The 27,955-nt window shown below is 42.4% G+C and overlaps 2 protein-coding genes across 8 annotated transcripts in view; one reads left to right on the forward strand and one right to left on the reverse strand.

Moving 5' to 3' along the window:
* The window catches only part of LOC105241236 (protein adenylyltransferase SelO), a 39,929-nt gene extending 19,595 nt beyond the window's left edge, over positions 1–20,334 (reverse strand). Inside the window, exons 1-10 of one of the 2 annotated variants that reach the window (XM_034643836.1) lie at positions 20,212–20,334; positions 8,704–8,822; positions 7,940–8,068; positions 5,250–5,314; positions 5,106–5,162; positions 4,918–5,016; positions 4,664–4,731; positions 2,987–3,074; positions 927–996; positions 99–171 (exon numbers count right to left, since the gene is read on the reverse strand). In XM_034643836.1, the coding sequence (XP_034499727.1) occupies positions 99–171; positions 927–996; positions 2,987–3,074; positions 4,664–4,731; positions 4,918–5,016; positions 5,106–5,162; positions 5,250–5,314; positions 7,940–8,068; positions 8,704–8,822; positions 20,212–20,251 (808 nt within the window). In that variant the 5' untranslated portion in view covers positions 20,252–20,334. Of the gene's footprint in view, positions 1–98; positions 172–926; positions 997–2,986; positions 3,075–4,663; positions 4,732–4,917; positions 5,017–5,105; positions 5,163–5,249; positions 5,315–7,939; positions 8,069–8,703; positions 8,823–12,644; positions 13,345–20,211 lie in introns of those variants that run through there. The other variant, XM_011235113.3, reaches the window with a different exon arrangement.
* Positions 13,282–27,955, forward strand: part of PDSS1 (decaprenyl diphosphate synthase subunit 1) — a 42,749-nt gene continuing 28,075 nt past the window's right edge. For 5 of the 6 annotated variants that reach the window (XR_004620747.1, XM_034643841.1, XM_034643844.1 and 2 more), the window contains exons 1-4: positions 13,282–13,444; positions 19,749–19,813; positions 20,235–20,355; positions 23,186–23,316. Coding sequence is in view for 4 of the 6 variants with exons in the window: in XM_034643841.1 (XP_034499732.1) it covers positions 13,316–13,444; positions 19,749–19,813; positions 20,235–20,355; positions 23,186–23,316 (446 nt within the window). In the remaining 2 variants the exon portion in view is untranslated. Of the gene's footprint in view, positions 13,445–19,748; positions 19,814–20,234; positions 20,356–23,183; positions 23,317–27,955 lie in introns of those variants that run through there. The other variant, XM_019808225.2, reaches the window with a different exon arrangement.

Below are 27,955 nucleotides of genomic sequence, written 5' to 3' on the forward strand. Positions count from 1 at the left end.
AAAAAAAAAAAAGAAGTCTTCTGCTTCAACAAATTAACTCTACTTTCCCGTCAGCAAAATGAACTACTGATGTTTCATTTTCCTGATGGATGACTTACCGTGAGCAAAACCAACAGACATCCACAAGGCAATGAGTTGTGCCGTCTTTGATACCACAATAGAGAAAAAATCCTAAAATAAAATTCAGAAATTTTTCAGATTTTCAGGAATGTATACTCTTTTAGGATATTCTGCTAAGGCACAAGGAGAACATGGAAAGAATTCAGAGCGCCAAAAGATGACTAAAGGAATGGAAATTAGCAGATGTACGAAAAAAATGGAAGAATGTGGAATGAGTCACCGAGATATAATATATAAAGGCTTGGGCACAGTATAACGACCAGGCCTTCTCCATGTCCAATAAGAACAGGAAAAGCAATAGAATTCAGCACAAGGGAGTTAAATGTAAGCAAAGTGAGTTCTTAAACTTTGAAATGAGTCACCAAGAAAAATAATGGAATTCCCTTCTCTGTGGCTGCTAAGAGAATGAAAGAGGGTTATGAAGACCAAATCATTTCCACAAGAATAGAAAATCACATTTCCCTGTTACGTGTTGTGTTTCTTTTAGAACTACGACAATAGAAATCTCTGTATTTCTCACGTGTGAGAAAAGAACATGTGAGACCAAGTTATACAACACATGCACAGAACACAGCGTCTAGAGTCAGGACGCTGTAGCGCCTGCTCTTTCTCTCCAGACACCTGTTAAACCAACCTTCTCATCTACGCCTTGTGTGTGAAGTGGTTCACCTTCTCCTCCTCTCACAAAATGTTCAAAGTGCTCTCCATTTCCTTTTCTACCTTTAGTTAAGTTCTAAGTTGTAACCGTTGATGTTGACGGGCCATGAAAGAAAACCTAGTACTGCCCTTTCTCTTTAAAAACTTACCACATATCTGTTTGGTTCTGTGACCTTCACTGAGGGGAAATGGTCCCATATGATGAAGTCCAATAATGTCCTGGAGAGAAGGAGAGAGCATCAGTGTTCCTCAGTATCGAATCATCTCAATCTGCCATGACATCCAGGAAGCCATGAGATTCAAGCTTAAAATTTTTAGAAATTAAAATAAGATTTTACAATCAAAACAGCCATAGAGAAATACTTCCTCAACACCAGTCAAAACTGGGAATGTGTTTCTAAGACAAAATTAGATTCCACCATGTTATATTACAAATGCCGATTAGTTCAGTAAATGCCCAGTGCGCACCTGCGATATGCCCCGCCAGGTGCAAGTACTGGGGGAAAGGAGGCCAAGCTCCAGACCCAGAGGACCCAAACCTCAATGAACACAGAGCCCGTCAGGGAGAAGAACACAGGAAGAAATACTGACATTACAGTGTAACACATGCAATAACAGAACAGTATAAAAGATACAAAGATAACAGAGCAGGGAACGATTATTTATGTCTGCAGGGTCACATAATGCTTCACAAAGGAGGGGGTGGCAAAAAACTGTCCAGTGTTTGAACTTGAAGTATTTAAGTTGTCTGTGCATCATATTTTTTTATTCCCTATTTTAACTGACTCGTCAACTAACTATAGTGTTTAATGCACTGGATAAGAAAGAAGCCAGAAAAAAACTGGGGGTTTTAGATGTGACTTGGGAATTTCTAAAAGCCAGTCAAAACAAAAGGAGTGGGTTCGAGTTTGTGTATATATATATATTTTTTCTAATCATTTAATAATTTAACCATGTGAGTAAGTGCTTATATGTCAAGAACTGTTGCAGGTATTTGGGAAACAAAAAAGAATATATACGTGGGTATGTGAACCAATGGAGAGATTTTCAGGAGGAGGCGGTCACTAATATACATCAAATGTCAGAGAGATAAGTGAACTATAATGGAAGTATTACCACCAGATGGAACAATTTCAGTGACACTGTGAATCCAAGCAGAAGTGACCCAAAAAACAAATGGGAAGTTAGAAATAATGCCCAGTGAGTGTAGACAACTCTTCTCAACAAGCGAGATGACCACAAGCTCAGGAAACATTTGCTAAAGTAAGAGACTCAGAGACCACTCTGACCAGTGCGATGAGTTCTCTACTCTGCTTACTCATTTCCCTCGTGTCTTTTCTCCCCATACCCTTCATGGACCAGGTACCTGGATTTATTATGCTGATCACTGCAATACAGGATCCACCTCCCAAACAATTCTAGTTTGTCTAAGAGAATCTGTATGATTTTTTATGACTTTTAAAAAACTATTATCTTAACAAAAGGAAGATTTCCTCTTAAAGGAGGAAATATGTTTGTCTGAAGACACATCTTGCTAAGTCTGCTTGCGGAAGTTGGAATTGTGAGTAGAGACACTGTAGGCACCAAGACATCACAAAATGCTGGAAGCTGTACCGTGTGATGCAAGGGGGAGAATTCGTTGCTTTCGCTCTTTTGAAGTAATCCTCTGTCCTGCCTGCAGAAAAATCTTCAGTAAGATACACTCTGTTCTTAAATGCTTTGTGTAAATTTTGCCTGTTGGTTTGATTGTTTTTGTTCTAGTGAAGGGGCTGAGTTTCAAGTGGGTCAACCCAGAGCAAAGCAGGCATCTCATGTGTGTCAAAACAGGAGTCCAGGAAAGAAGAGACATAAGAGAGAAGACACACTCTGGGAATCCCAGAAATTGGAAGGAGATCTTTGGATCTCTGCAGGCTGCGGATTTGGGGGGGTTGAATCACTTCCACCCAGGGCTCTGAATGGCACAGAGGCCCTCAGAAGAAACTGGGTTGCATATGAGATTAAAAATTCCTTGAGCAAAGGGTCTACAGGGTCTCACACTTCTTTTGGCCTCCTAGGAAACCCATATATAGCAAGTGTTAAAAAATATTTATTAATTGAAATATTTGGTTTTACTTACAAGAAAACCAAAACTATTTTAACTTCACAGCACTTACATAAGCATTTTTTAAAAGTCTTCTATCATTTAAAAAAAAAAAAGTCATTTTCTAACCTTAGTAAATCCAGTTCACCATAATGAGCCAAAATTTCTAATGATCCAATTCTGAACCATGATTTTGCAACACGCAGCACTATTGCACCTGAAAAACACACATTTTAGCATAAATTATTTTAAACTATGTAAATATAGCATAATATGCTTTTCTGAAAATTCAAATTATTTTAGTAAAAAATAACACAGGAACCAAATTTATCAGAAAAGCAACAAATTTATACCCCAGAAAGGATCAAGGATTTTTCCTATTTTTTAAGCCTTGAATCAGTTAGAATGTCAGAAACCACAACACTTTCAGAAATACTAAGGCCCCAACCTCACTAAAGGCTGCTCAGTTAAACTGCTAGCCTCCCAACATGGGATTCCCACCGTCTCCTCTGTTGGGACCTTTTCCCTGTACTTCATCTTGAGATAGGGAATCAGTGGATGATTTCCATGGCATAGTCCCTGCAAGTGCCTTCTCTTGGTGTAACTAATTGAAAATCAACTTCAATAAATAAATGTTTGCGTATGTTATATGCATGCATGGAAGAAATAAAGTGAATCTATGCATTTTTGTGTTAGTGTTTGCAGCCTTCTATTGCCACCTCCTGTTTTGACTAAAGACATTAGTAATACAATTAGTAAAGAGAATTCATGCTCTTTTTCTGAATAGGAGTGCTGTACTTCCACGTGTTTGGATGTCAAGGTGAAGTCAATCCCAGGCAGCAAAGCCGCCTGTCCCCGTGGTGTTGCCCTTCCAGACGGTCCCACTCACTGCTACCTCCGGGCCTTTGTGCTAGTCCCCGCCCCACGTGCGGGCGCACTTCTTCTCCCCCGACCGAAATCCTTCCTAATTTCAAACATAAATAACCCTTAACTCCGTTAAACATGAATACTTTAGGGGGGCTGTTTTTTATGAAAATCTTGTCAAAACATACTAGGCACTAAGTATCAAGAACATAACACGTGCACTCGGTGAATCACCGTGAACATCAGTGAGCACGATGCTGCCCCGTCCTACAGTGATGTCCGGAGGACCCAACAGGGCAGGTAGGGTATCGGCAGCCCTCAACAGCTCTGCTTTCTAAACTGTTGAATAAGTTTATTATTAGCACGCGACTCTTGATCTCGGGACAGTGAGCGCAAGCCCCACGTTGGTGTAGAGCTTACATACATACATACATATATACATATAAAATAAAATACATTTATTATTGATTTTCAGGGCTCTTCCCGCCCCAGAGATTCAAGGTCAAGTTTCTCTCGCTGTTTCTCTTTGCCGCCCTACAGCACACTCCTCACCCCTTCCTAATTTTTTTTATTTCTGGCTTACTAAAGGCTGAGGAAAAAGTTAACTGAACCGATTGGAAGCAAGCATGAAGTAAGAGCAATCAGGCTCTGAGGAAAGGTCTGAGGGTCTCTCCTCAGAAGAAAGTGTATGAGCTTTCGTGTCCATTTTGCTGGCTGTCCATAAGCATTTTTGTTCACTTCCCAGCTGTCTACTGTTTGAAACCGAAGGGCTAGTGACGTAAGGATGTGGGACAGGATACCCAACGGTAATATCCTAATGCTGCAATTACATCTTGAAGAATCCTGGGTCATTTTTTAAGAAGACTGCAAAGAGGTCCAGGATCTGTTCTTCTTTAAGAACTTAGCCTAATTTTATGTCCGTATTCTAAAAATTATCATTACCTCGTTCTTTCACAATGTTTCCATTGTAGAACTGATCTCTCCATACTTCATCATCACTCACGACCAGACTGAAATGTAGGAGAATCCAACAATTAAAGTTACATACTAACTGCCAGCAAGCTACGAAGTGCCTAAAACCATAAGAAACGATAAGAAATCATGCTACCAGAGATTTATCGGCTCAGTTTACTGACACATCCCTGCAGATAACATGATGTAGTCTTGAAAGTTAGCTTCAAGGAAAAAGGACTTACCTTGCAGCTCTGCTGGTTGGAATTCCAAGAGAGTGCATAGCCTCACTGCATAAAAATTCTCTCACTGAGGAACGAAGAACAGCTCTGCCATCACCATTTCTAGGGCAAATAAGAGGAAAAAGATTTTCGGTTGTAATGAAGACAACATCAATTTTTATTTAGATGACTAAAAAAATATCAAACTGTACCGGGAGTATGGGGTCTTTCCTGAGCCTTTTAATTGGAGCTCCCACTTTTCACCCTGCCTTCAACAACAACAAAGAAATCTTAGTATTAAAAGATCCGTACTAATATTTAGCAGAAAAGCTATTGTATCAGAAAACATGTGGTACCTGTTTGTGTAAATTCCAATAAGGTGGGCTCTTCCATCCCCAAGCTGACCTGCCCATATCCCAAACTAAAGGAGAAACAGAAAATTATTCATGCTTATTACCCTTTTTTAAAGCTTTCATAGTAATATTATAGCCAAAGTTATTTTGTCAAAATTGAGAATGGGGCATTACATTTTTAGAATTATAATAATCAACAACTAGAACAAAGGTGAAAAAAATTCAGTCAATAAAACATAAGTGAAATTCCTTTTCAAAATATAAATTTGAGACATATAATTAACTTCATCATCTTACAGCTGAGCTTAAGTTTGTTAGGTGTAGAATATTTAGAACTGACCTACTGATCTATTTAATTCCAGAATATGAACTAGGAACAATTTATTCATAGAAAGTTTGCCTATAGTATATGTATGCAATGTAAAATCAAGAAAATACTTGTAACTGGAAAATTGCTTTTGAACTTAGTTAGCTGTTCCCAACATTTTCTGTTTGCGGTTGCCCAACTCCCAGGTATGCCACTTACCAGCTACGGGAATTTGAGTTACTTAATCCCACTGAGACTGACCTTTCATTTCTGTAAAATGGGATGACCCTTGCCAGGTTGTTGTAAGAATGAATGTTAACGGATGCCCTGTACTATGTCCGACATATGCAAGTGCTCAGAAGACGGTAATAATTATCATTACCAACACTGATTTGCTAGCTTAGACACTGTTCCATTTCCCACATGCATGTTACTTCCACCAGAAAGATGTCTCTGACTTCCTGGGACTAGGAGGGTTCTGGTAGCTCCCATAACTCCTATACCTACCCCTATCGTGACCGTGATGTTATTAGATTTCTTTATCCCCTCCCCTAGAGTATTAGCAATCAGAGCAAAGGGGGCAGGTCTCATTCACCATTATAGCTCCTGGCACATAAAAGGAGTTCTATGAACAGGTGTGGAATATTTAAACTGTTGATAGTTCTGATAGAAAAACATGAACTTGAGAAAAATCTACCCAGTGTTTTAATTTTTCATCTTAACCAGGAACAGATCACCATTAATTTTAGCTATCTAATACCTCTAAAAGCACAAATCTGAGAGGTGCTCTCAGCATACTCTGGCAATTTCTAAAGTCAACAATACATTAGGTATATCCCACAACATGAAAAAGAAGTAGAAAGAATGGTGAATCCAGAGCTAGGAGTGAAGTCAGGGGAAATAAGAAGGTAGTTCTCTATTAATAAAAGAGAAATGATTTACTGTTCAAAATGGCAAACCCATCCTTAGAAATAAATCTTTATAATTTCACATCAGAGAGAACCAAGAGATGAAACATGAAATTGATTTTAAAAATCTAATTTACTATACTACCAAAAAAAAAAGAAAACCCTACAAAAAAATACAGCTTAACAAAACTCTGCAGGGCTTAAGGTCTGCGTTTGTACTCTAACAGTACATGTGAGGACCAGTACAAAATGCTATCTAATAAATTTAATCTATATGGGGAATGGCTTTTTGAACTATGGAATCCCTATATTTGGGAGCTAGAAAAAACCATAAGGATCATCTAGTCCAGAAGTTTAGAAATGGAGAAACATAGTTCGGAAAAATGTTAATAATTATTCCTTAAGAACAAATCACAACAATACCCTACAGTCAAGTATGTTTGGAAAATGGGGTGTTGAGTAAAATTAAGCGGATTTCTTTCCCACACCCCTTCTCACAATTCCTGGAATGGACCTGGTCAACCCTTGCACATTACGGATCAAGACTCGGAGGTTCAAGTTTGTCATAGATGACTCCTGAAGTCTTTTGCAGTTCTAATGGTCTATGTCACTTTGCTTCTCAGCTTATGTTAGCTTAGCTTCCATGATACTTTTGCTTCTTAGGACATTGAAGAAGGAGAGCAACAAAGATCTAAAAGGAATTAAATGCCCCCAACAAACCAGAGCCTGATATTATCATTATTATAATAGCTATCATAGAAGCACTTTTCACTTTTCATATTTCTTAACTTAATCCTTACTCCACCCCTATTATACTTTGCTACTTGTCCTAAAATATATTCCAAAGTAAACCAGCCTCCGGACAACTAGACTGTTCATCTTATCTAGTTCATAGGAAAGTCACAGCAAGTTCAACAACTGGTCCTGTGTTCCTTCACTTTCTCCTATTTTTTTTTTTTTAACTTAGATACCACAACCTGAACTTGCTTCAATATCTTAACTTCATTTCTAGAAGGCTCTTTCTTAATTGCTTCAGCATATATAACACCCCCAGTTAATCCTGATTAAATTCTAGCAGTTTCTAGCAGTTCTAAAACTTTGTTCTGCAGCTATCCTGGCAAAACTATCATCTCTTTATCCTTCAGAGGCTTTTATATTGACTTTTTGTGCTACTTGACTTTGCCTACATTTCTTGCCTGAAATGTCCCTGAATGAGCTCTCTAGCAATAAATCACAGAAATTTTGTATTAGTGCTACCCCGTTTTCTCGATTCCATCAAAGAAAGTTGGGCATTAGCTTTCTCACAGCAAGAAATCATATCAGCTAATTAAAATATCTTATGATGACACATTTTTCTAGAAACATCTTGTTGAAGTCTCCACACACTAATATTAGAGGAATTAATGTAAAAAAAAAACTTCATTAATGAGATGTAAATTATATTTATATTAGGGAAGTCATGCTGATGCTGCTCATACCTGGTACCCACCATATCTGTGAGCCAGTGGAATGGATCCAGATACTATCTTTTCACCACTCGCAAGCTGGATAAAATCATCTGTTTCTGAGACAGATAAGTCAAGGTCCAAAATATCTTCTAGAACTTCCTGAAGCAGGAAAAAACAAAAAAACAAACCAAGAAGACCTTACAGACTTAAGCAATCCTTTAATAATTTTTGAGAAAAGAGAAATGATGGGAGAAAATTAGAAAAATGAACCTCTTCCAAACGTACATTAATATTTTCTCATGAGAGATGTATCATACTCTATATGATTATTTATGCTATTTGGGAAAATCAGTTCTATTAGATAGTTTTAAAATTTTTATGTAATTCTTGTGATGCATAGTAAAATACTATTTTTTCTTAGCACACATTCTTTAAAGGAGCTAGAAGAAAGTAAATGTCCTATTTCTATCCCAAATCCAATCGTATCATGAAAGAGCAATTTATAATTTGTTATTAGAGCCCATTTCTAAGAATTGAACTCATTTGTCCCCTTTTTTCAAAAAAGTATATTTTCTTTGTAAGATAACTTTAAGATGAAACGGAGTACTAGGGTCCAGGAATTTGTATCAAAAAGTGATTTCCAAGAATGACATTCTCCAAGTGTCTGAACTCTAAACACAAAGATAATCATTTATCAATAGACTAACAATTCAACTATAAAAAGTATGAATATCTTTTTTAGACAAAAGTTACAATGAATTAAGTATTTTTGTTGTGAAAAAATAAAGCCTAACCTTTGAAACTGCTACAAGACGTACTCTTGATTTGAAGGGAGTAGGGAAGGCAATTGAAAAAATACAGTTTTTCACTTTACGAACATAATTTTCTTGAACAGGATCAACTGGCAACACAGCTGAATTAAAACAACAACAACAAAAACTCTTCTTAATGTTCTCATTTGTCCCACAGACAGCATTAACATTCCTAGAAAATCAATTTATACCACTGTTTTCTTCCTACTTTGTTATTTAAAGCCTATTTTGTCATTTTCAACCATATCTATCCAATATTCATAAAATACAGTAAATGGAACCACCCAAGAAGATGGGAGAAGGAAAAAGTTTAAAACAAGACACATACCCTGTCTTCGAGGATTTTCACTCGTGGGAGACCAACGGATGCACAATATGATTATAAACAAGAATGTATAAATGAAGTGGAGGCGAGCTACACTACGGTTTCAGAACTACAGTACTAGCCAATTCGGTGGACTCCAACCAAAAAATATCAGGCAGTTAATCACATTCTTTCTGCCCTTCAGAAAATCATAATTACTGAAGGAAACAGATACACATAAAAAAACTCTAATACCAGGCAATCGATGGTTTACTAAATGTACAAAACATGTGCTAAAGCACATGGACTTTATTTTAAAGCTGTACAAAAAAAGAGTTTTGAACATGCTTTAGATACTCAGAATGCATTTTAAGTACAATCTTAAAAATCTTAATCTGTTTTCCTAATCCAAACCAATTAAAACAAACAAACAAAAAACAGAAGAGGGTAGGTGTGTTACTAAAATCACAAAACAAGGGGACACAAAAACTTGTTTCTGGGTAGAGAATATATTGTGAAGATGTCAGTGTAACCAAATTATTTAATAAACATAGGGAAACCCAGCCAACAATCTAGTAGGATTTTTTTAAGAAACAGATTATTTTAGGGGGGCCTGGGTGGCTCAGTCGGTTAAGCGTCTGCCTTGGGCTCAGAGCATGATCCCAGGGTCCTGGGGTCTGGCTCCCTACTCAGTGGGGAGCCTGCTTCTCCCTCTCCCTCTGCTGCTTCCCCTGCTTGCCTGCTCTCTCTCTCTCTCTCAAATAAATAAAATCTTAAAAAAAAAACCACTGATCATCTTAAAGTATAAATCTTGAAATATAAAAACTAATGCTTTAGAAATGAGAATTTTCTTGGGGCACCTGGGTGGCTCAGTTGTTGGGCGTCTGCCTTCGGCTCAGGGCATGATCCCAGCAANCTCTCCCTCTGCTGCTTCCCCTGCTTGCCTGCTCTCTCTCTCTCTCTCAAATAAATAAAATCTTAAAAAAAACAACTGATCATCTTAAAGTATAAATCTTGAAATATAAAAACTAATGCTTTAGAAATGAGAATTTTCTTGGGGCACCTGGGTGGCTCAGTTGTTGGGCGTCTGCCTTCGGCTCAGGGCATGATCCCAGCATTATGGGATCGAGCCCTGCATCAGGCTCCTCCGCTGGGAGCCTGCTTCTTCCTCTCCTACTCCCCCTGCTTGTGTTCCCTCTCTCTCTGGCTGTCTCTCTCTCTCTGTCAAATAAATAAATAAAATCTTTCAAAAAAAAAAAAAAGAAATGAGAATTTTCTTATCATAAATTATAAGAACACAACCACTAAAAATAGTTATCCCAAAAACAGATGCAAAGAACAAAGGGACTCAATAAAAAGAACAGAAACAGCCCAAAGTAATGTTAAGAATTCTCTATATAATGAAAATGATATTTTGAATCAGTAGAGAAAGGTGACATCAAGACAATTTATCCAACTGTTTGGATTAACTTCTATTTATCCCACCCAAGCCTAGGTGAACCAAACGTAAGTTATAACAGAAATAAAAGTAATCTTCTATCTTTCCCAGATGAGTATAAAAACAGGCAAATGTGGACCAGATTTAACCTTCATATTTTCCCCTAAATACATGGTATAAAAGGCATATCATGGGAAACAAATGGGTTGTCAGCCAAAAAGAGCTGATTTCAGCATTCACCACAGAAACCTATCAATATGATTAAAAGTAGAAGATCCAACAGTGTATTTTCTTCTCTTTTTAGGGGAGCCATAATGTAGAAACAGACTAAATTATAATTTATGCATTTATTATGATGCCCTAACATTTTACCAGAGCACAGACAGTATATACTGTTCATTAATACTCACGGTTTTGTACTGACTGATTCATTTTGGCAAGGCAGTTGACCAGCCAATACATTTAATCATTGGCTATGGAACAAAACAGTCAACTGCTTCAGAGGTCCCCAGCCCTCACCCTCATTACACTTTAACCAAAGAATCAGTCATAGACCACAAACCCAACCCAAGACAAAATTCCAAATATATGTTGTCTTTACTTAACATCTCAGAGAAATCAGTAATTCCAAAATTAAATTCTTTAACATTCAGTTTTGCCTAAGAATATGAAATCCACAAAAACTGTTAATCTTTCAATGCAACGATGTCTGAACCTCTTCTCTCAAAAAATGTTCTTACCACAGTTACCTTGATAATTCCTTGATCATTTAGCTAATAACATCAGGATGAGATGTTTTCAGGCAGTACTATGAATCAAAGACATGGTATATATACATGGTATTATGTATATAATCTCTCCTTGGCTATAAAACCTGGTCCCACCATAGATCATGTTTTGAACAGTATCATCACTATAGAAAGAAAATGTCTTATTAAAGTATAATCAATTCTCCAACATCGAAATAACAACTTTGAAAATACTTTCAATTACACACTTACTCCATGTTTATCAGTCAATACTGGTCATTCCATTCATATAAGTACAGTTGAAAAGACCCATGCTGTTCCTAGCCCGTGCCCGAAAGGAGTCTTTTCTTTGGCTGTTACTTGCACAACTCAATGGTTTTAACTTCCTAGACACAGGCTTGGCCTCCTTGGGTTAAAAGAACTACTTTGTATTCTGCATGTCCTATTGGTAGGTTATAGTTCATCCAAAGTTTAGCTATACTGTAATGTTGGAAACATTCATAAATTTCATATGCTTTCCCTACTTAGCCTTGCCATGCTACATCTTTTTAAGAGCTAGGTGTTTTGTTTTAATCAGGGAAAATGATCTCTAAATGCATATGACCTGGTAGACAGTGTTGTATCTGCCAACTGTGAGCTTGGCAAGACATGTAAATCCTCATATCCATTTCCCTATCTGTGAAAAATGGCACATGATAATATCTAAATTGTAGGATTATTGTAAATACAAGTGTTTATTGCTCCACTTTACCATGGCGAAGTTTACCTGTGGAGTATTTCTTAATATACAAACCTGTAGCAAGCCACAGATGTGTACTAACAACCTTTATTTGTAAAGCTCAGGGCATTTTTTTTTTTAACATCATATTCTTCAAGACTGTAAAAAAAAATCATAAAATTGGCTTATTTTTGTAAACTTTGTGTTATGCTTTTATTCAGTAAAAGACACTTTGAAGAACATAAAAATAATGTGCTCAGCTCTACTAGGGGCACTTTCACTTTTTAAATGCAAAAAGCATGGTTCAGAAGAACAGACGAAAATTTTAGAGAATTATAGTTGCCTATTTGCTGGTCTATTTCCTCGTAACGGTGAATTTTTTGACGACAGATTAAGTTTCTTTCATTCTGTATCCCTAACACCTACACTTTCTCTCCCTGGCTCTGTTTCCTTGTGTGCATGATGAATTATTAATTACACCACGGATTTCTCTTGTAAGTACGCTTTCTCATTACCATGAGAAGAGTAGATGGGGCTACAGAACCAAGGAGAGGTCTTTCTAACCCACATCAGGTACTAATGCTGTGCACATTCCAGCATCCCCTAGGCTGGCAAATATGTTCAACATTACCAAATACTAAACACCTAAGTACAACCACGAGTGGGATTCCTACCCAGACATAAGCAAGACTGCCAAACTATGCCACGATATACCTATAAGGTTTTCAGAGGACAGAGTCCAAAAGTCGAGAGACGAGGCTAATTTAGCTTCTGCCTCACAATAGCCCAGCTCGTGGCTCGACACGTTAGTGGAAAGATGCAAAAGGCGGGCACTTCCTTGAAGGCCAGGTGGCAACGAGCAGCGGACAACGGCGTGGCAGGTCACGCCCATAAGAAACAACGGCGGACACAGAAGTCCCCACATTAGGCAGCAGAACGGGAACCCGATTCTTGGAGTCATAGCTCTGCCTAAATACTCAGAACAGAAGAGCTGGCGATTGGAGGTCTGGCGCCCCGTGGCAGCTCCTGCTAACAGCCGGTCTCCCAAAGGTCCATTTTTACTGTGACCGCTGGAGCTCCTGGCTCCCCGGGGCGGCGGGCAGGGGCTCGGGAGCGACGGCTCGCCCAGACAGAAGGTACCGGAGCAGGCAGGGGGGCGACAGGCCGCTCCCGCGAGCTCGGGCAGGCGCTTAGGGAGTGCCCGAAGTTGCGCGCCGCAGTCCCAGCAGCGCGCGGGTGGCGCCAGCCCGGGGAGGAGCGAGAAGCCGCGGCCCGGGAGGGGCCGAAGTTCTTCCTGTGCCAAGTTTCCGGCTCCGGGTCCCGGGAGGCGGACCGCCGGGCCACAGGCGGAGCCAGCGCTCCGCCGCGGCTTTCGGACTCGGACCATGGCCTCGTGCCGGTGGCCCTGGCGACGCTGCAGCTCCTGGAGGCCGGCGGCCCGGAACCCCCGGCCCGGCTCCCCCAGCCGCGCGGGGCCGCCCGGGCCGCCCTCGGCTGCAGACGCCGGCACTCAGGTGAGGCCCGGAGGCGCGCGCGGCGGCCGGGCGCGGAGGTCACTGCACCAATGACAGCGGCGCGGCGGAATGAATGGGAGCTGGCGGCACGTGCGTCGGGGCCGGGAGCCGCGGAGCTGCGTTGCTGGAGGACCCCGGGCTGGCTGGGCGCCCCCGGGCTGGCTGGGCGCCGGGACCCGAGCCTAGCTGGGGGACGTGGAGCGGTGGGCGCCCGGCGTCTGCCTGAAGCAGGGGCGCCCCGCGGGAGACCGCAGAGCGCGGTCCTGGGGACCCAGGAGCCTCGGGGCTTGGGGCGGGAGCGGTGAGGAGCCAGGCCTCGGGGGAAGGTAGTCAGGTTGTCTCCTGGGGTATGGAGCCCGTGAACCCTGGAGACCCGAGTGCAGCTGTTTCCGAATTTCGGATTTCAGCCAGGGCTTCAGGAGGACAGGTCTTAATTAGGATTTTAGAGAAAAAGGTGCCTTGAGGGCTCAGAGATCCAGGTGGGTTGGGAATAGGCGGTTTGTGGAGAGTGTAAGGCTCGTGCCCCGGGGGCACCGGATTTCTGTCGGACGCTGGTTGCTTTCCCGGGAAGACCTTACCTGGACGGGGTGGAAGGGCACTGGAAGGAGAAAAGGCCTGAGGATGGCACAAGTGGAGAGACCTTGAACTTTGATTTAATGTGACTTCTTGAGTAGAGTCAGAATCTCAGCACTAACCATGACTGCTTGACTCTCCTCTGCTGCTCTTGGGCCCGACCTCATTTTTCTCCCTTTCCGGCCGGGTTAGCCTCTGTGAAGTGACATGTTCAGTGGCTCCACGAGTCTTTCCTGCACTTTGTAGTGATTGACTCTCAACGTGCCATAGGGTAGACCCGTACTGTTTAGAATAATTGAGCACAATCTGTAGACTCACTGTCCTTTTTAGAGACTTCTCCAGGCATATAGTAATTATGATGTGTTCCCCTTTCATCCACAAGGCTGGTTTTTTTAAAGTTCATTGAATTGAGGACTCTTCTATTTCAGTTGGCTTTGGGACACTTCGTATTCCCATGTATTTGTCAAACACCAGTTACCCATATGAAATATGTAACATTTATAAATGTCTACTTTGTACCAAGGTGGATACATATCACAACTTATCCAGAACAGGCACTTGGAGAGAGAACAGCAACAGGGCCAGCAGACAGCTAGTAAAAACAGAATATGGGCAAAGAGAGTCTCAGGGCTTTGCCGGGATCCATTTCAGCACTGTCCTAACCAGACTTCAAATATTTCTAGCATCACAGTTGAAGGCATTATTTGGAAAGATGTTTGCACCCACCATCTGATTGCACTGGATACTTCTTTGACACGACTTTTTATTTATTTATTTAAATTCTAGTATAGGCGTGCCTGGGTGGCTCAGACGGTTAAGCGTCTTCCTTGGATCATGATCCCAGGGTCCTGGGATGCAGCCCTGAGTGAGGCTCCCTGCTCAGCGGGGAGCCTGCTTCTCTCTCTGCGGATCCCCCTGCTTGTGCACACTCATGCTCACCCTCTCTCTCTCTCTAATAAATAAATAAATTCTTTTAAAAAAAGTAAATAAATTCCAGTGTAATTGATGCACCGTATTATATTAGTTTCAGGTGCGCAATATAGTGTGCAATATAGTGATTTGACAATTCCGTACATGACTCTGCTCATCACCATAAGTGTAATCTTGATCTCCTTCACCTGTTTCACCCAACCCCCGTGGACCTCCCCTCTAGTAACCATCAGTTTGTTCTCTATAGTTAATTACCTGCTTTTTGGTTTGTCTCTTTTTTCTATGTTCATTTGTTTCTCAAATTCCACATGTGAGTGAAACCATTTGGTATCTGTCTTTCTCTGACTGACTTGTTAGCGTTATACTCTCTAGCTCCATCCATGTCACAAATGGCAAGATTTCATTCTTTGAATGGATGAGTAATATTCCATTGTATGTATACATTTATCCATTTATCTGTCAATGGACACTTGAGTTACTTCCATATTTTGGCTATTGTAAATAATGCTGCAGTAAGCATCAGGGTATGTATATCTTTTCAAATTAGTGTTTTCGTACTCTGGGTAAATACCCAGTGGTGGAATTACTGGATTATGGTAATTCTGATTAGTTTTTTGAGGAAACTCCATACTATTTTCCACAGTGGCTACATCAGTTTGCATTCCCACCAGCAGTCCACGAGCATTCCTTTTTCTCCACATCCTCAACACTTGTCGTTTCTTGTGGTTTTGATTTTGTTTCTTGTGGTTTTGATTTTAGCCATTCTGACAGATGTGAGGTGATATCTCGTTGTGGTTTTGATTTGCATTTCCATAATGATTAATGAGATTGGGCATCTTTTCATGTGTCTATTGGCCATCTGTATGTCTTTGGAGAAATGTCTGTTCGTGTCTTCTGCCCATTTCTAATTGGATTCTCTGGGGTTTTTTGGTGTTGTATGAGTTCTTTATATATTTTGGATACTAACCCCTTTTATATGATTTGTTAAGATCTTCTCCTACTCAGTAGGTTGTCTTTTGTTGATTGTTTGCTGTGCGGAAGCTTTTTATTTTGATGTAGTCCTGACGCTCTTTTTTTTTTTTTTTTTTTTTTTTTTTTTTNATGTCCTCACTGAGCAACTTATTCAGCCACAGAAAGAGTGCTTTCCTGGAGAGAATACACTCAGTGTTTTCCGTGTCTGCCTTCATGACCACAGGGTGGGGCTTCACTGATGATGCCACTGCCATGTGTTGCTGATTCGTGTCATTGCTGTTTTCACTGTACAAGATTAGCCTTCTGGTGTCTGCCTCAGGCATGTGTCTTTGGTTACTTCAAGCCTCTTAGGGCCTGAGAGTCCTTGGGGACAAAGAGCAACAATAATAAATAATAAAAGCCACATCTACGCTCAGATGCAGCTCTGCTTCCTGATATATGTACATTCTCCCAGCCTCACCGTTGGTAGCATTAACAAATCTTGTAATAGGACAAAAACCAGGGTGCATCTGTTACTGCCAGATCACTTGTGGGTATGTTTTTGATTCTTCCTCAGCATGGTTTGGTTTTTTTTGTTTTTTTAAATAAATTCATGGAAGGCAAGGTTGGCTTTCAGGCGAGAGTATGTGATGGGAAGGAAGGGAACAGTACTGAGACAGGAAAACGATTGTCACAACTGCCATTAGCCGCTTCCCAATTGGTGCGGCTCTGGCGTCCCAGCCTCCACGTCAGACCTCACTGCTGCTCTGAGTGCCTCGAGCCTGACTTTGGAGAACACTGCTCCCTCTTCAAGCAGAAAATGATGGAGTAGATAGTGAACACTGTAGCTACGGTAGATCTGCAGATACTGTGTTAAATGTATACCGCATGCTCGGCGCTCAGCTAAGAGCTTTACACATCGCAACCTCCCTCCAGGGGCAGGTATTACCAGAAAGATGTCACAAGGTAACACGGCCAGATGTTGGGTTGGAACCAAGATCCATCCTCCAAAGACCATGCTTTTAACCACTGTTACACTCCGTAGTCGTTAAAAGCACTCTGTATCAACAGTATAATTTTTTAATTTAAATTCAATTTAGTTCACATATAGTGTATTATTAGTTTCAGGGGTAGAATTTAATGGTTCATCGATTGCATATAACACCCAGTGCTCATTATGTCAAGTGTCCTTCACCCAGTTACCCCATCCCCTCCACCCGCCTCCCCTCCAGTAACCCTCAGTTTGTTTCCTATATTTAAGGGTCACTTACGGTTTGCCTCCCTCTCTGTTTTTATCTTATTTTATTTTTCTTTTCCTGACCCTGTGTTCATCTGTTTTGTTTCTTAAATCCACATATGAGTGAAATCACATGGTATTTGTCTTGCTCTGACTGACTTTTTTCACTTAACATAATACATTCTAGTTCATCCACATTGATGCAAATGGCAAGCTTTCATTCTTTTTGATGGCTGAGTAATACTCCTGTGTGTGTGTGTGTGTGTGTGTGTGTGTGTGTGTGTGTGTGTGTTCTATTTAAGTATCCATTCATCTGTCGACAACATCTGGGCACATCTTTACCCATTCATCTGTCAGTGGACATCTGGGCTCTTTCCATAGTTTGGCTATTGTGGACTTGCTGCTATTAACATTGGGGTGCAGGTGCCCCTGATTCATTCAGATCACTATGTTTGTATACTTTGGATAAATGCATAGTAGTTCAGTTGCTGGGTAGAACTACCCTAGCTGTGTAATTTTAACTCCTCACCCCAGGTTAGAGGTTAGGTCTCAAACTAAGTATTACAGTGAATTACTGAATTCATTTGAACTAATGAAAGAAGCTGAGAGAAGTAGGTTAAATGTCATATAATGGGAAAATCAAGAGAGGATTATCGCCTGGCTTTCTTGGGACATTATTAATGTTCTTACTGGTTTAATGAATATATAATGCTATGGTGGAAAGACTAGAACTCAGCCAGTCTTCCGTGGCCACTGCCTGCCTGGCAAAGTCAACCTTTACTGTCGTTTTAATATGTCTAAAGCAATATGTGTTCACTAGAGAAAAATCAGAAAATAGAAACCAAAAAAGGAATAAAACAAAAAACTCCCACAATCCTATTTATTCAAAAATAACCATTTTAATATCCTAATTTATATGCTTTTAAATCCTATTCTCTTTGTATTTTATTTGTGCATGCATGTATATATAAATTTTTAGTGGGATCACGTAATATGTATGGTTTCGTAGATGCTCTTTTCTTTTGTTTTATTTTTTAAAGATTTTATTTATTTACTTAGAGTGCCTGTGCGTGCCTGAGCAAGGGGAGGGATAGAGGGAGAGAAAGAATCCCAAGCAGACTGAGCATGGAGCCCAATCCAGGGCTTTATCCCACGATCCTGAGATCATGCCCTGAGCTATAAACAAGAGTTGGAGGTTCAACCGACTGAGCCACCCCGGCACCCCCTTGCTTTTTTCTTTTGATATATTGTCAATTTATCTGTATATCAGTTTTTCCGACTTGACTTTTCTGAATTTCAAGTTCCCCCAGCTGTATAAAAACAGGTAGTTTGTGAGGGTCAAATGGTGTAAAAGCATTGTTTTTACAATGCTTTATTGCAAATAGAGTGGATTCGTTCTATTTTTCTTGTGCTAAATTTATTGCAAATAGAGTGGATTCGTTCTATTTTTCTTGTGCTAAATTCATCCTTTTTGTCAAAATACTTTCTTCACATACAAAGCCCTTACCACATTAAATTAGTAAATCAGTAAAAAAATTTTTTACAATGCTTTATTGCAAATAGAGTGGATTCGTTCTATTTTTCTTGTGCTAAATTTATTGCAAATAGAGTGGATTCGTTCTATTTCTCTTGGGCTAAATTCATCCTTTTTGTCAAAATACTTTCTTCACATACAAAGCCTTTACCACATTACATTAGTGAATCAGTAAAAAATTTTTTAAGTAACCTCTACGCCCAAGGTCAGGCTCGAACTCATGACCCCCCCCCCCAAGATCAAGAGTCTCATGCTCCACTGACTGAGCCAGCCAATTACATAAGTTAGTAATTTTTGAAATGACTGTGTTCCTGCATTCTGTAAGATTGGCAGTCTGCATCTTTGGGCTGCAGTGCCTGTCCCATTTCCTGGCCCGTAGTGGTGCTCAGTAATCACTGGAACTAACGTGGGTCTCCACCACCTCTGAATCTGTTCTTGATCTCCGCTATTCTCAAAATGTGCCCCTGAGCTTGCTCCTTGTTGAATGTTACTGATCAAGAAGTAGCATTTCCAAGTATGTTTGGGAACAATAGCTTAAAATAGGTAGTGTTCATGTATAAATGCAAATTCATTCTTCAACATTGAAGTCTTTTTCCTTTGCACTCTCTGGTCTGATGCTTGGGGGGCTTCAGTACTCTTTGTTGTCAACTAGTTTAAGAATGTAGAAGAATGTAAATAACACTAATCCTTACTATTCTCTGACCAATCTTAGTTAAATGGAAGGAAATTGTTTTAAAACTACCTTTTCGGGTCTGGAAAGCTAGATAGGAATATGGAAAGTAGCCTTTGGAGAAAGGGATAGATTATAGATGTGGTTTTTTTCCTTATATTTTCTGTAATGACAAATATTGCTTTTGTAATAATGAAATTTTTTATTATCATCTTTTTGAAGTTTGCAGTCTACCTACAAAGGGACAACTAAAAGATAAAGACATATATATTATGAGTTTTTTATGAACTCTTATTACATGTGAATAATTATTTTATGAATTCTATGGATTATGAATGTTTTTATTAGGTATTATAAGCACATTTTTCATGAATATTCTTACAAGTTTCTTAATACTTTTATTTTATAGATGTCCTATTTTAATCTTGTGAAGAGTTTAACATCTGCTTTTCCAAATAGGTACAGTATGTCACGGTAAGTTTATGATCTGTGTTACAACTGCTAAAATTATTAGCCATATTGCCAGTAAATTTCTATTCTATATTGTGGTGGGCTAGTCCAACAAATTGAATATTTTGGTTAACCAATGCCACAATATTTGCTCTGTGTGACCTCTGCCTTTTCAAAAAATGAGAGTGTAATAAAATTTAAACTCAGAACACTATAAACTAGTTTAGTCTTTGATTTTGTGGGTTCTCAAGGTCCTGGGTATAAAAATAAACTATTGCTATATTGTTGAGCAAGAACAGAATTCTGTGTGTTTTTCTAGATTATAATGGCCATTTTGGATTCGTGCTTAATTTCCAGCAAGCAGATGTGTATATAATTCTTACTTAAAAACAAAATTATCTCACTTAATGAAACGCACTTACCATTGCATCTTTGCTTGTCCCAGGTTCCATCACACGACATCGGCAGCGTGCTGCTGTAGCAAAACACGGAGTGGGGAGAAATACACCGATCCTTTCAAACTCGGTTGGAGAGACTTGAACGGTCTGTATGAGGACATTAGGAAGGTAAGATCATTTTGAACATGCTGGGAAGTAATGTCGGTTTCTGAGAGTTGTGAACAGACAGTGCGGGTTTTCAGATATGTCCAGTGCCGTCGAAACCTTGATTCACGAGTGTCCAGTGTCCCGTGTTTACAGAGCACCAAGGAGGTGGGTGGCAGTGTAGGGACACAGTGCCCATCACCACCCAGAACGAGGTTATTGCAGAGTTGGGGAACTGAAAACATGGACAGGCAGCACCTACTTACCCTCTCCTATCCCTTCCCCTGCTCCGGGCATAGTCAAGTGCTGAAGACCGTGCCAGGCTGTCCCAAATTGGGCTTTCTCCATTAACCACTTTTCCCCCCAAAACTTTTGGTGGCTTCTCAAATGCTGCCCAGAAGTGTTCATGTGCCCCTCGTCAGCTTCCTTCCCCTTTCACGGTTCTCCACTTTCCTCCTCAGACCCCCACTCCCCTCTCCTCTTCTCACACAGCACCACTTTCCATCTGAGTGATCTTGGCGAGGCCTTGAGGAGTCGCTCTCTGGGCTCCTGCTTTGTCACCCTTTACAAGCCTGCCTGCGCCCGTCTGCACCCTGGCCTCCTGTCCTCCCTCCTCGGTGAAGTAAATGTTCCCTCCTTTCCAGGAGTCTCTTTACCTCCAGCTCCGTCCCGGGCCCTTTGCCTCCCCGGTGCCTTAGGAACGACTCCCACAGTTGCCTGTTTGCTTTCCCTCCTCATGTCTCTCACATCCATTGTCTGCGCTCCAGTTTGTTCGCCTTCATCCTTTCAAGGACTGTCCCTTGACCCCGCCGTTCCCCCTTCCCTTCCAGTATTCTCTGCCTCTTTCTTTCATCCCTTCATGTTTCCTCCACCATCACACTGCGTCTTCCTTCCCAGCCTCTCTCTGAACCTGGCTTTGCCAGCCCTTTGCTTCCATAGCTTTTTCCGCTGAATCCATCAGACACTTCCGGTTTTCTCTTCCTTGACATTGTTGAACACTGGGCACTGTTAACCGCTCCCCACTGCATGGAACACTTCCCTTGGTTTCTGCACCTTTCTCATTCTCCTAAGTCTTAGACCATCCTTCAGTCTGTTTCCTGGACTCCTCTCTGTCCTCTCCCCACCCCCTTTGATTTTGCCATTCCTTTGGGTTCTGTCTGTTCCCTCTTCTCTCTGTGTCCTCAGTTTACCCGCTTCCGTACTTATGACTCCCAAATAATAGGTCTGTTCCAGATTGAATTTTCTCTCGTAAAACCATGCATCTAACTGTTGCTGGGCAGTTCCATGGAGTGTCCGTGACTGTCTCAACATAACATATCTGAAACTACTTTCCCCTCATAATCGGTTCTTCTTGGTTTTCCTACTCATTGAAGGTACCACCCAGGAACCCGGGCAGGATTCTGAAATTGTTCCTCTCCTCCTTCTACATCTTCCTCACCTGTCTCTTGCCTTCATCCCCCAGTCTAGGTCAGGCCATGCCCCTCTCTGTGGCCCTGTCATGGTTGCTCTCCTGCCTACTCCTGAGCCGGCGGTGCCCCCTTTGTGCTCCTGGAGGAGCCGCTCTTACCTCAGGGCCAGCACCCGTCACACTGCGTACTGCAGTTACTGTGTTCTCCCCCATCCAGACCGAGCTCCTCAAAGGCAGGGACTATCTTATTTTTCTTTGTAACCTCTGTATTTATTGCTGTGCTTGTCACTAAAGTCAGTATTTTGGTGAGTTAAAGACTGGCCCGCTGTACCATGTTCACCTGAGCCTGGCCAAGGCTCCTCTGGGGCCATTCTTAGCTCCCATTGCTTTGGGACATAAGCTGTGATTCATTCTAGCAAGTCCTTGAAAGGCAGATACAACAAACACAAGTCCATCACATAGAAGGCTCTCCCTCCTCTTCATGAATCAGTCCTACTTATTCTTTAATTCTAGGTCAGAGCTTCTATCCTTCATTAAATATTTGGTTTTCTAGCCCATACCAATTTCTCCCTTCTCTGAACTTTTACTGCATTTAATTTAATTTACGGCATTTAGGGATACCTGGGTGGCTCAATCGGTTAAGCATCTGCCTTCAGCTCAGGTCATGATCCCTGAGTCCTGGGATCGAGTCCCAAGTCGGGCTCCCTGCTCGACAGGGAGAATGCTAGTCCCTCTCCCTCTGCTTGTGCTCTCTCTCTCACTCTTTCTCCCTCAAATAAATAAATAAATAATCTTAAAAAAAAATTTATTGCATTTAGTTTAATTATGTCATTGCTCAAGTTACCACTATGAACATTTTATATTCTTAAAAAATTTATCTCCCCAACTCAGTTGTAAGTTCCTCACAGTCAGGCAAACCATGTCTTCACTTCCTCTGTGAAATTTTGACACGTCTGGCTGAGCCAGGCTTAACTGATCCCTGCTTCTTCCCGGCCGCCATCGTCTCTTCCTGTCCCTGATACACAGCTTTGCCTCCATACCCCAGACACCCCCTTAACTGCTGCTTCATTGGCTCCCACGCTCCCCATCTTTGTCCTCTCCCTACCAGCCCCTCTTTCCTTTGTGGTCCCTGGGCTGCCTAGTGCTTTTCTCCTCCTCCCTGGAGTCTGTTGGAGTCTTCGGGGGCAGGCAGCCCTGCTCGTGCCAGGCCTTTGGCCACTCGGGCGGGCCCGGCATCGCCTATGGCCCAGCTGCAGGGCAGCCGGCCAGGTTTGCGGCCTTACGACGTTGGAACCTTTTCCAATTGAGTGTTGAATTTCTCAAATGAAACGAGTATGCTGAGTTCAAGCGAGTACACTGAAATCAAGTCAAAGTTTTGTAAAAGAAATCCTGTTGCCCTTTTGTGCTGTCATGATGCCATATTGACACAGAGAAACTCTATTTCAGGAACTACTCATATCTACAGCCGAACTTAAGGAAATGTCTGAATACTACTTTGATGGAAAAGGAAAAGCCTTTCGACCAATTATTGTGGTGCTAATGGCCCGGGCGTGTAATATTCATCATAATAATTCCCGGTGAGTTATTTACTTTCACGCCTCTGTCGTTCTGATATTTGGCAAATCTTCCTTCCCAAGCTTGTCATTTAGTTCCCAGATGAAGAGGTAGTGTTTATCTTAGAATTCACTTTGTGGTGAGTAGTTTTTGGCTTTGAGTCCCCAGAGTCACCTGGTCTGGGCATCTTCCCTTTCCATGCTTTTTCATGTCGTAGAACAACTTCAGCTGCAAGTAACCATTTTGAAAAGAATTTTAGGGGCGCCTGGGTGGCGCAGTCATTAAGCGTCTGCCTTCAGCTCAGGGCAGGATCCCAGAGTTCTGGGATCGAGCCCCACATCAGGCTCCTCTGCTGGGAGCCTGCTTCTTCCTCTCCCACTCCCCCTGCTTGTGTTCCCTCTCTCGCTGGCTGTCTCTCCATCAAATAAATAAATAAAATCTTTAAAAAAGAAAATGAATTTTAAAAGCCAAAGTTAGTTTTTTCACTCAGAAGTAAAGAAGAGCTGGGTGTGTACGTACATGTAATCTTTATATACACGGGGCCGTTAGTCCAAAGGTTCATCTTTATGAAGTCCTGAGCTACACGCCTGCGCCGTGAGTCTGGGCATCACGCCCTGACGGTCTGTCTTCCTGTGATGTGCAGAAAATTGCCAAAGAAAAATCTGTGTCAAAAGAAGGCATTTTGACTATTGGTCCTCAACTTCTGTGTTTTGAATATATATAATTTTAAAACAACCATATTACAGGAAATCTTAAAATAGGATTGACCCCTTCCCTTATGCAGCTATCTCTACTGCTCCCTCTTCCCCGCTATTCTTGTATGGAGTCATTCTGTATGTCTCAGTGATTCTGTGTTCTGCTTTCTCTGCTCACCCCTGTTTTCACTCTTGACCTCGTTGCTAGACTGTCTTCGTAGTTGTTATTTTTACATGGTGTTATCTGCTGATGGAAATTCCAGTACACCAGAACGTACTCATACGCTGCCCTGGTGTGGAACATTTGTATTACGTTCCCTCTTCTGCGTGGCGTGCACTTGAAGGAATGCCTAAGGGAGTGTCAGATGTCGCCTCTTAGCAGCTGCTCTCCTCAGCCTTTTGTTCCCTGCTGCTGTGCCGCCAGCTCCAGCACTTCCCACCACTTCGGGGTGCCTCCCCCTAAAACCACCCCCCAAGACTCACCAAGTGCTCACAGTGCGATTAGAACGGGTGGTGAATTCTCTGGCCGGGGACCATCCTCGGGACGACGTCTACTTCACCTGGGAGTCAGAACAGCAGAAATGAGCCATATTTGAAATACGTCTCACACGATCTAGGGCAGGGTTCTCAGCCTTGACATTTTGGGCCAGACAGTTCTTTGTGAGGGGTTGTCCTTGTACCATGGATGTTCTGCAGCGTCTCTGGCCTCTGCCCATTAGATGCCAGTAGCACCATCCCAGCCCCCGCCAAGTCGATGACAACCAAAGTGTTTCCAGACATTGCCAGATGTCCCCTGGGGAGCAAAATCATCCCTGATTGAGAACCACTGGTCTAGAGAGAGTGTGTGTCTCAGATTAACGTGTCATACGGTTCATTACCCTCAGAGGTGACATGGCAAGGAAGATATCCTGCATTGCTTTAAGTCCTCTCCACTGTTATCCCCATGGTTGCAGGTTTTTTCAGTTTGCTTTGCTGAAACTGTATAAACTTGGTTGCAGAAAACATGGGAGAATGTAACACAACAAAGGCATTGCTAGCTTAAAAAGTTACGGGGGCACCTGGGTGGCTCAGTCATTTGAGTGTCTGACTCTTGATTTTCGGCTCAGGTCATGATCTCAGGTCACAGGATCGAGCCTGGAGTTGGGCTCTGCGCTCAGTGGGGAGTCTGCTTCAGATTCTCTCTCTCCCTCTCCCTCTGCCCTTCTCCCTGCTCACTCACCCCCTCTCTCAAATAAATAAATCTTTAGGGGCGCCTGGGTGGCGCAGTCGTTAAAGAGTCTGCCTGCAGCTCAGGGCATGATCCTGGTGTTCTGGGATCGAGTCCCACATCGGGCTCCTCCGCTGGGAGCCTGCTTCTTCCTCTCCCACTCCCCCTGCTTGTGTTCCCTCTCTCGCTGGCTGTCTCTCTGTCTCATAAATAAATAAAATCTTTAAAAAAATAAAAAAATAAAAATAAATAAATCTTTAAAAAAAAAAGTAAGTTCAAGGGTGCCTGACTGGCTCCGTCAGGAGAGCCTGTGACTCTTGATTTTGGGGTTGTGAGTTTGAGCCCCATGTTGGGGGTAGAATTTACTTGAATAAAATGAAAAGTGCGTTGCACACTGCCCTCTCCAGGATGTTTTAGCTGCAGCCTCATTCTCCTGTAAGTGATGGGAGCGGGGCTCACCAAAGGCACAGTGCAGGGGCAGAGTTGTAACAGCGGCATGCATTTGCGTAGAGTGGTGTCCCACAGTATCGCTCGCCGGGCCCCAGCTTCTTCAGAATACTTGCTTCCTAAGAGCCCTTTTGAATCAGGCTCTTAATTGGCTAAAACTAGCTGTTAATCATGCCCCTTAAAGCAAGAAGGGACCTGGGCCATTTCCGGTTTTGCTTACTGAGGAAGACTTAGAACAGTATGGATAAGAGGGAGCTAGAGATTCGGGGCAGGACCTCACAGAGCCCCTGGTTTTAGCCAGTGCCACCGGAGGCATCCCCCAGCCCCCGAGGGGGGGGCACCAGAACCCATTCTAGTACTGCACCTGCTTGCTCGCTCACTGGTGATGGCAGATTGGGAGATCCCTGCTTTATCTTCTGACAATCAGAGTTTAATGGCTTCTGTGAGGCTCATCGAACATGGATCTTCTCGTGTGTGAAATGTCTATTACATAGGTATATAATAATCTTAGAGGGGATTTTGGAAAACTGAATAGAACAGATACCTAAGAAATAGTGAGGGGAGAAACTACCTTTTATTGATTTTCCTTTTTCCGTTACAAGCTTTTCAGTGGTCCATTAAATATTCCTTGCGAGATCACTTTACTAGGACTTCTTAACCTGAGGTCCATGACCGTTACGGGGGTCTGTGAGTCCCTTAGAATTGTATGCAGAATTTTTTGTGTATTTGCATTTTTCCGGGGAAGGATATCAGAGGCTCATAATATATTCTCCCAAAGGTAATATGGCCCTGAAGAGCTTAAGACTCAATCTGTATATTTCCTGTCTGTATCCTGATAACACAGTACCTGGGCCGGTAAAGTAGGAACACACAAATAAAAAGACTTGGGCTTGAAAGGTCCGAAAACAGCTATAGTGGTTCTGAAATGCGCCACCTAGGTCCGCCTGCAGTGAAGGACTCAGTGCTGGACCCTGTCTCGTTGGCGGAGAACCTTCAGTTCTCAGCCTCTTCTAGGACTGCATCCGCTGCCGCAAATCCTTTCACCGGAGCCAGCCCACACGCAAGGACTGAGAGATGAAGGGCCTTTCTGCTCCAGCGCACACTGTGGCTGGGCCTACCTCACAGACACTTCTCCCTCTACCCCAGTCCTGTTTCCTTCTCTCCCTCCCATAGCCTTTGATCCCAAGGGCACTCCTGAGACAGACATCCTGTACTTTAAACTTAAGAGTCTGCTTCCCAGAGAACTCAGCATGCACCAGAGTTCAGCAAACTGACTCTAAGTCAGACTTACTTTATCAATCTAGATCACAGACGAGCTTTCGAGTCAATAGAGGTCCATAAAATTGCTGTCCTCACTGAATGCAGCACTGCCGTAGTGTCTCATCTTTCTCCAACAAACCCAACCCCCTGTTCGGCAACCACATGGAGGGGACCTCTTCTTGTCCTCGCTCTTGGCCCCATCCGTCCCTGTGTGGAAGCCTTCGAGCTCTGGAAGTGGGTATCGCAGCCAGTGACTGGGGTAACAGGATTGCTCATGGTATATTGGTCTTGATAGTGCAAATGACCAAGGGGCACTGAATCCCACTGGGCCAGTTTATGGAGCCAGACATTTGATCAGATGGCACAGATTATAAGTTGCCATTTTCACATTAGTGACGATATCAAGGGTCCAAGTGTGATGAAAATCCTACGTGCCGAGGAGGTGACTTTTATGATCCTAATACAGACAAAGGAAATGACAAAAGTCTACCCTGGGAAAACTGTAACGAAACAGTTGTTACAGCACCATCTCACTTAAATGATTCCTAAGATTAGGCCATTCACGATTCTGGAACCATTCCCGGTTTCTGTGTGTTCCGAATCACCGAGCCAGCCACTACCATAGCAATTTATGGGATAGGCGGGAGAGTTGGTGCCAAAAGAAACGTTTTTGCTTTTAACCTCGGAGATGGCTCTTTTGGTGTATCTGTATTCGTTACTGGAATGGATCTGGAGGGCAGCAGGGGCCATGCATCAGGTTTCCCTCGGCCCGCTGGGCTCCTGTGGCCCTGGCACCTGGAAGAGAGTGGAGCGAGAACCCAAGCCCGAGGGGCAGCCTTACCCCCTCTGACTGAGGTCCTGCCTCTCTCACTGCCGGGAGCCCCCTCTGGACCTGGTGCGTTCTAGCATCCCCGTGGCCTGGGATGCTAGACCCTGCCAGTGGAATGGTCACCGAGGTCCAGGCCGTTGCATTCCCACGTGCCCAGTAGAGGGAACTGGGGAGCCTTGAGGGTCCCCGCTCCCCCTACTGGGGACGCAGAAAACCCCCAGTTG

Source organism: Ailuropoda melanoleuca, chromosome 15 (assembly GCF_002007445.2).
Source record: "Ailuropoda melanoleuca isolate Jingjing chromosome 15, ASM200744v2, whole genome shotgun sequence".
NCBI lineage: Eukaryota > Metazoa > Chordata > Mammalia > Carnivora > Ursidae > Ailuropoda > Ailuropoda melanoleuca.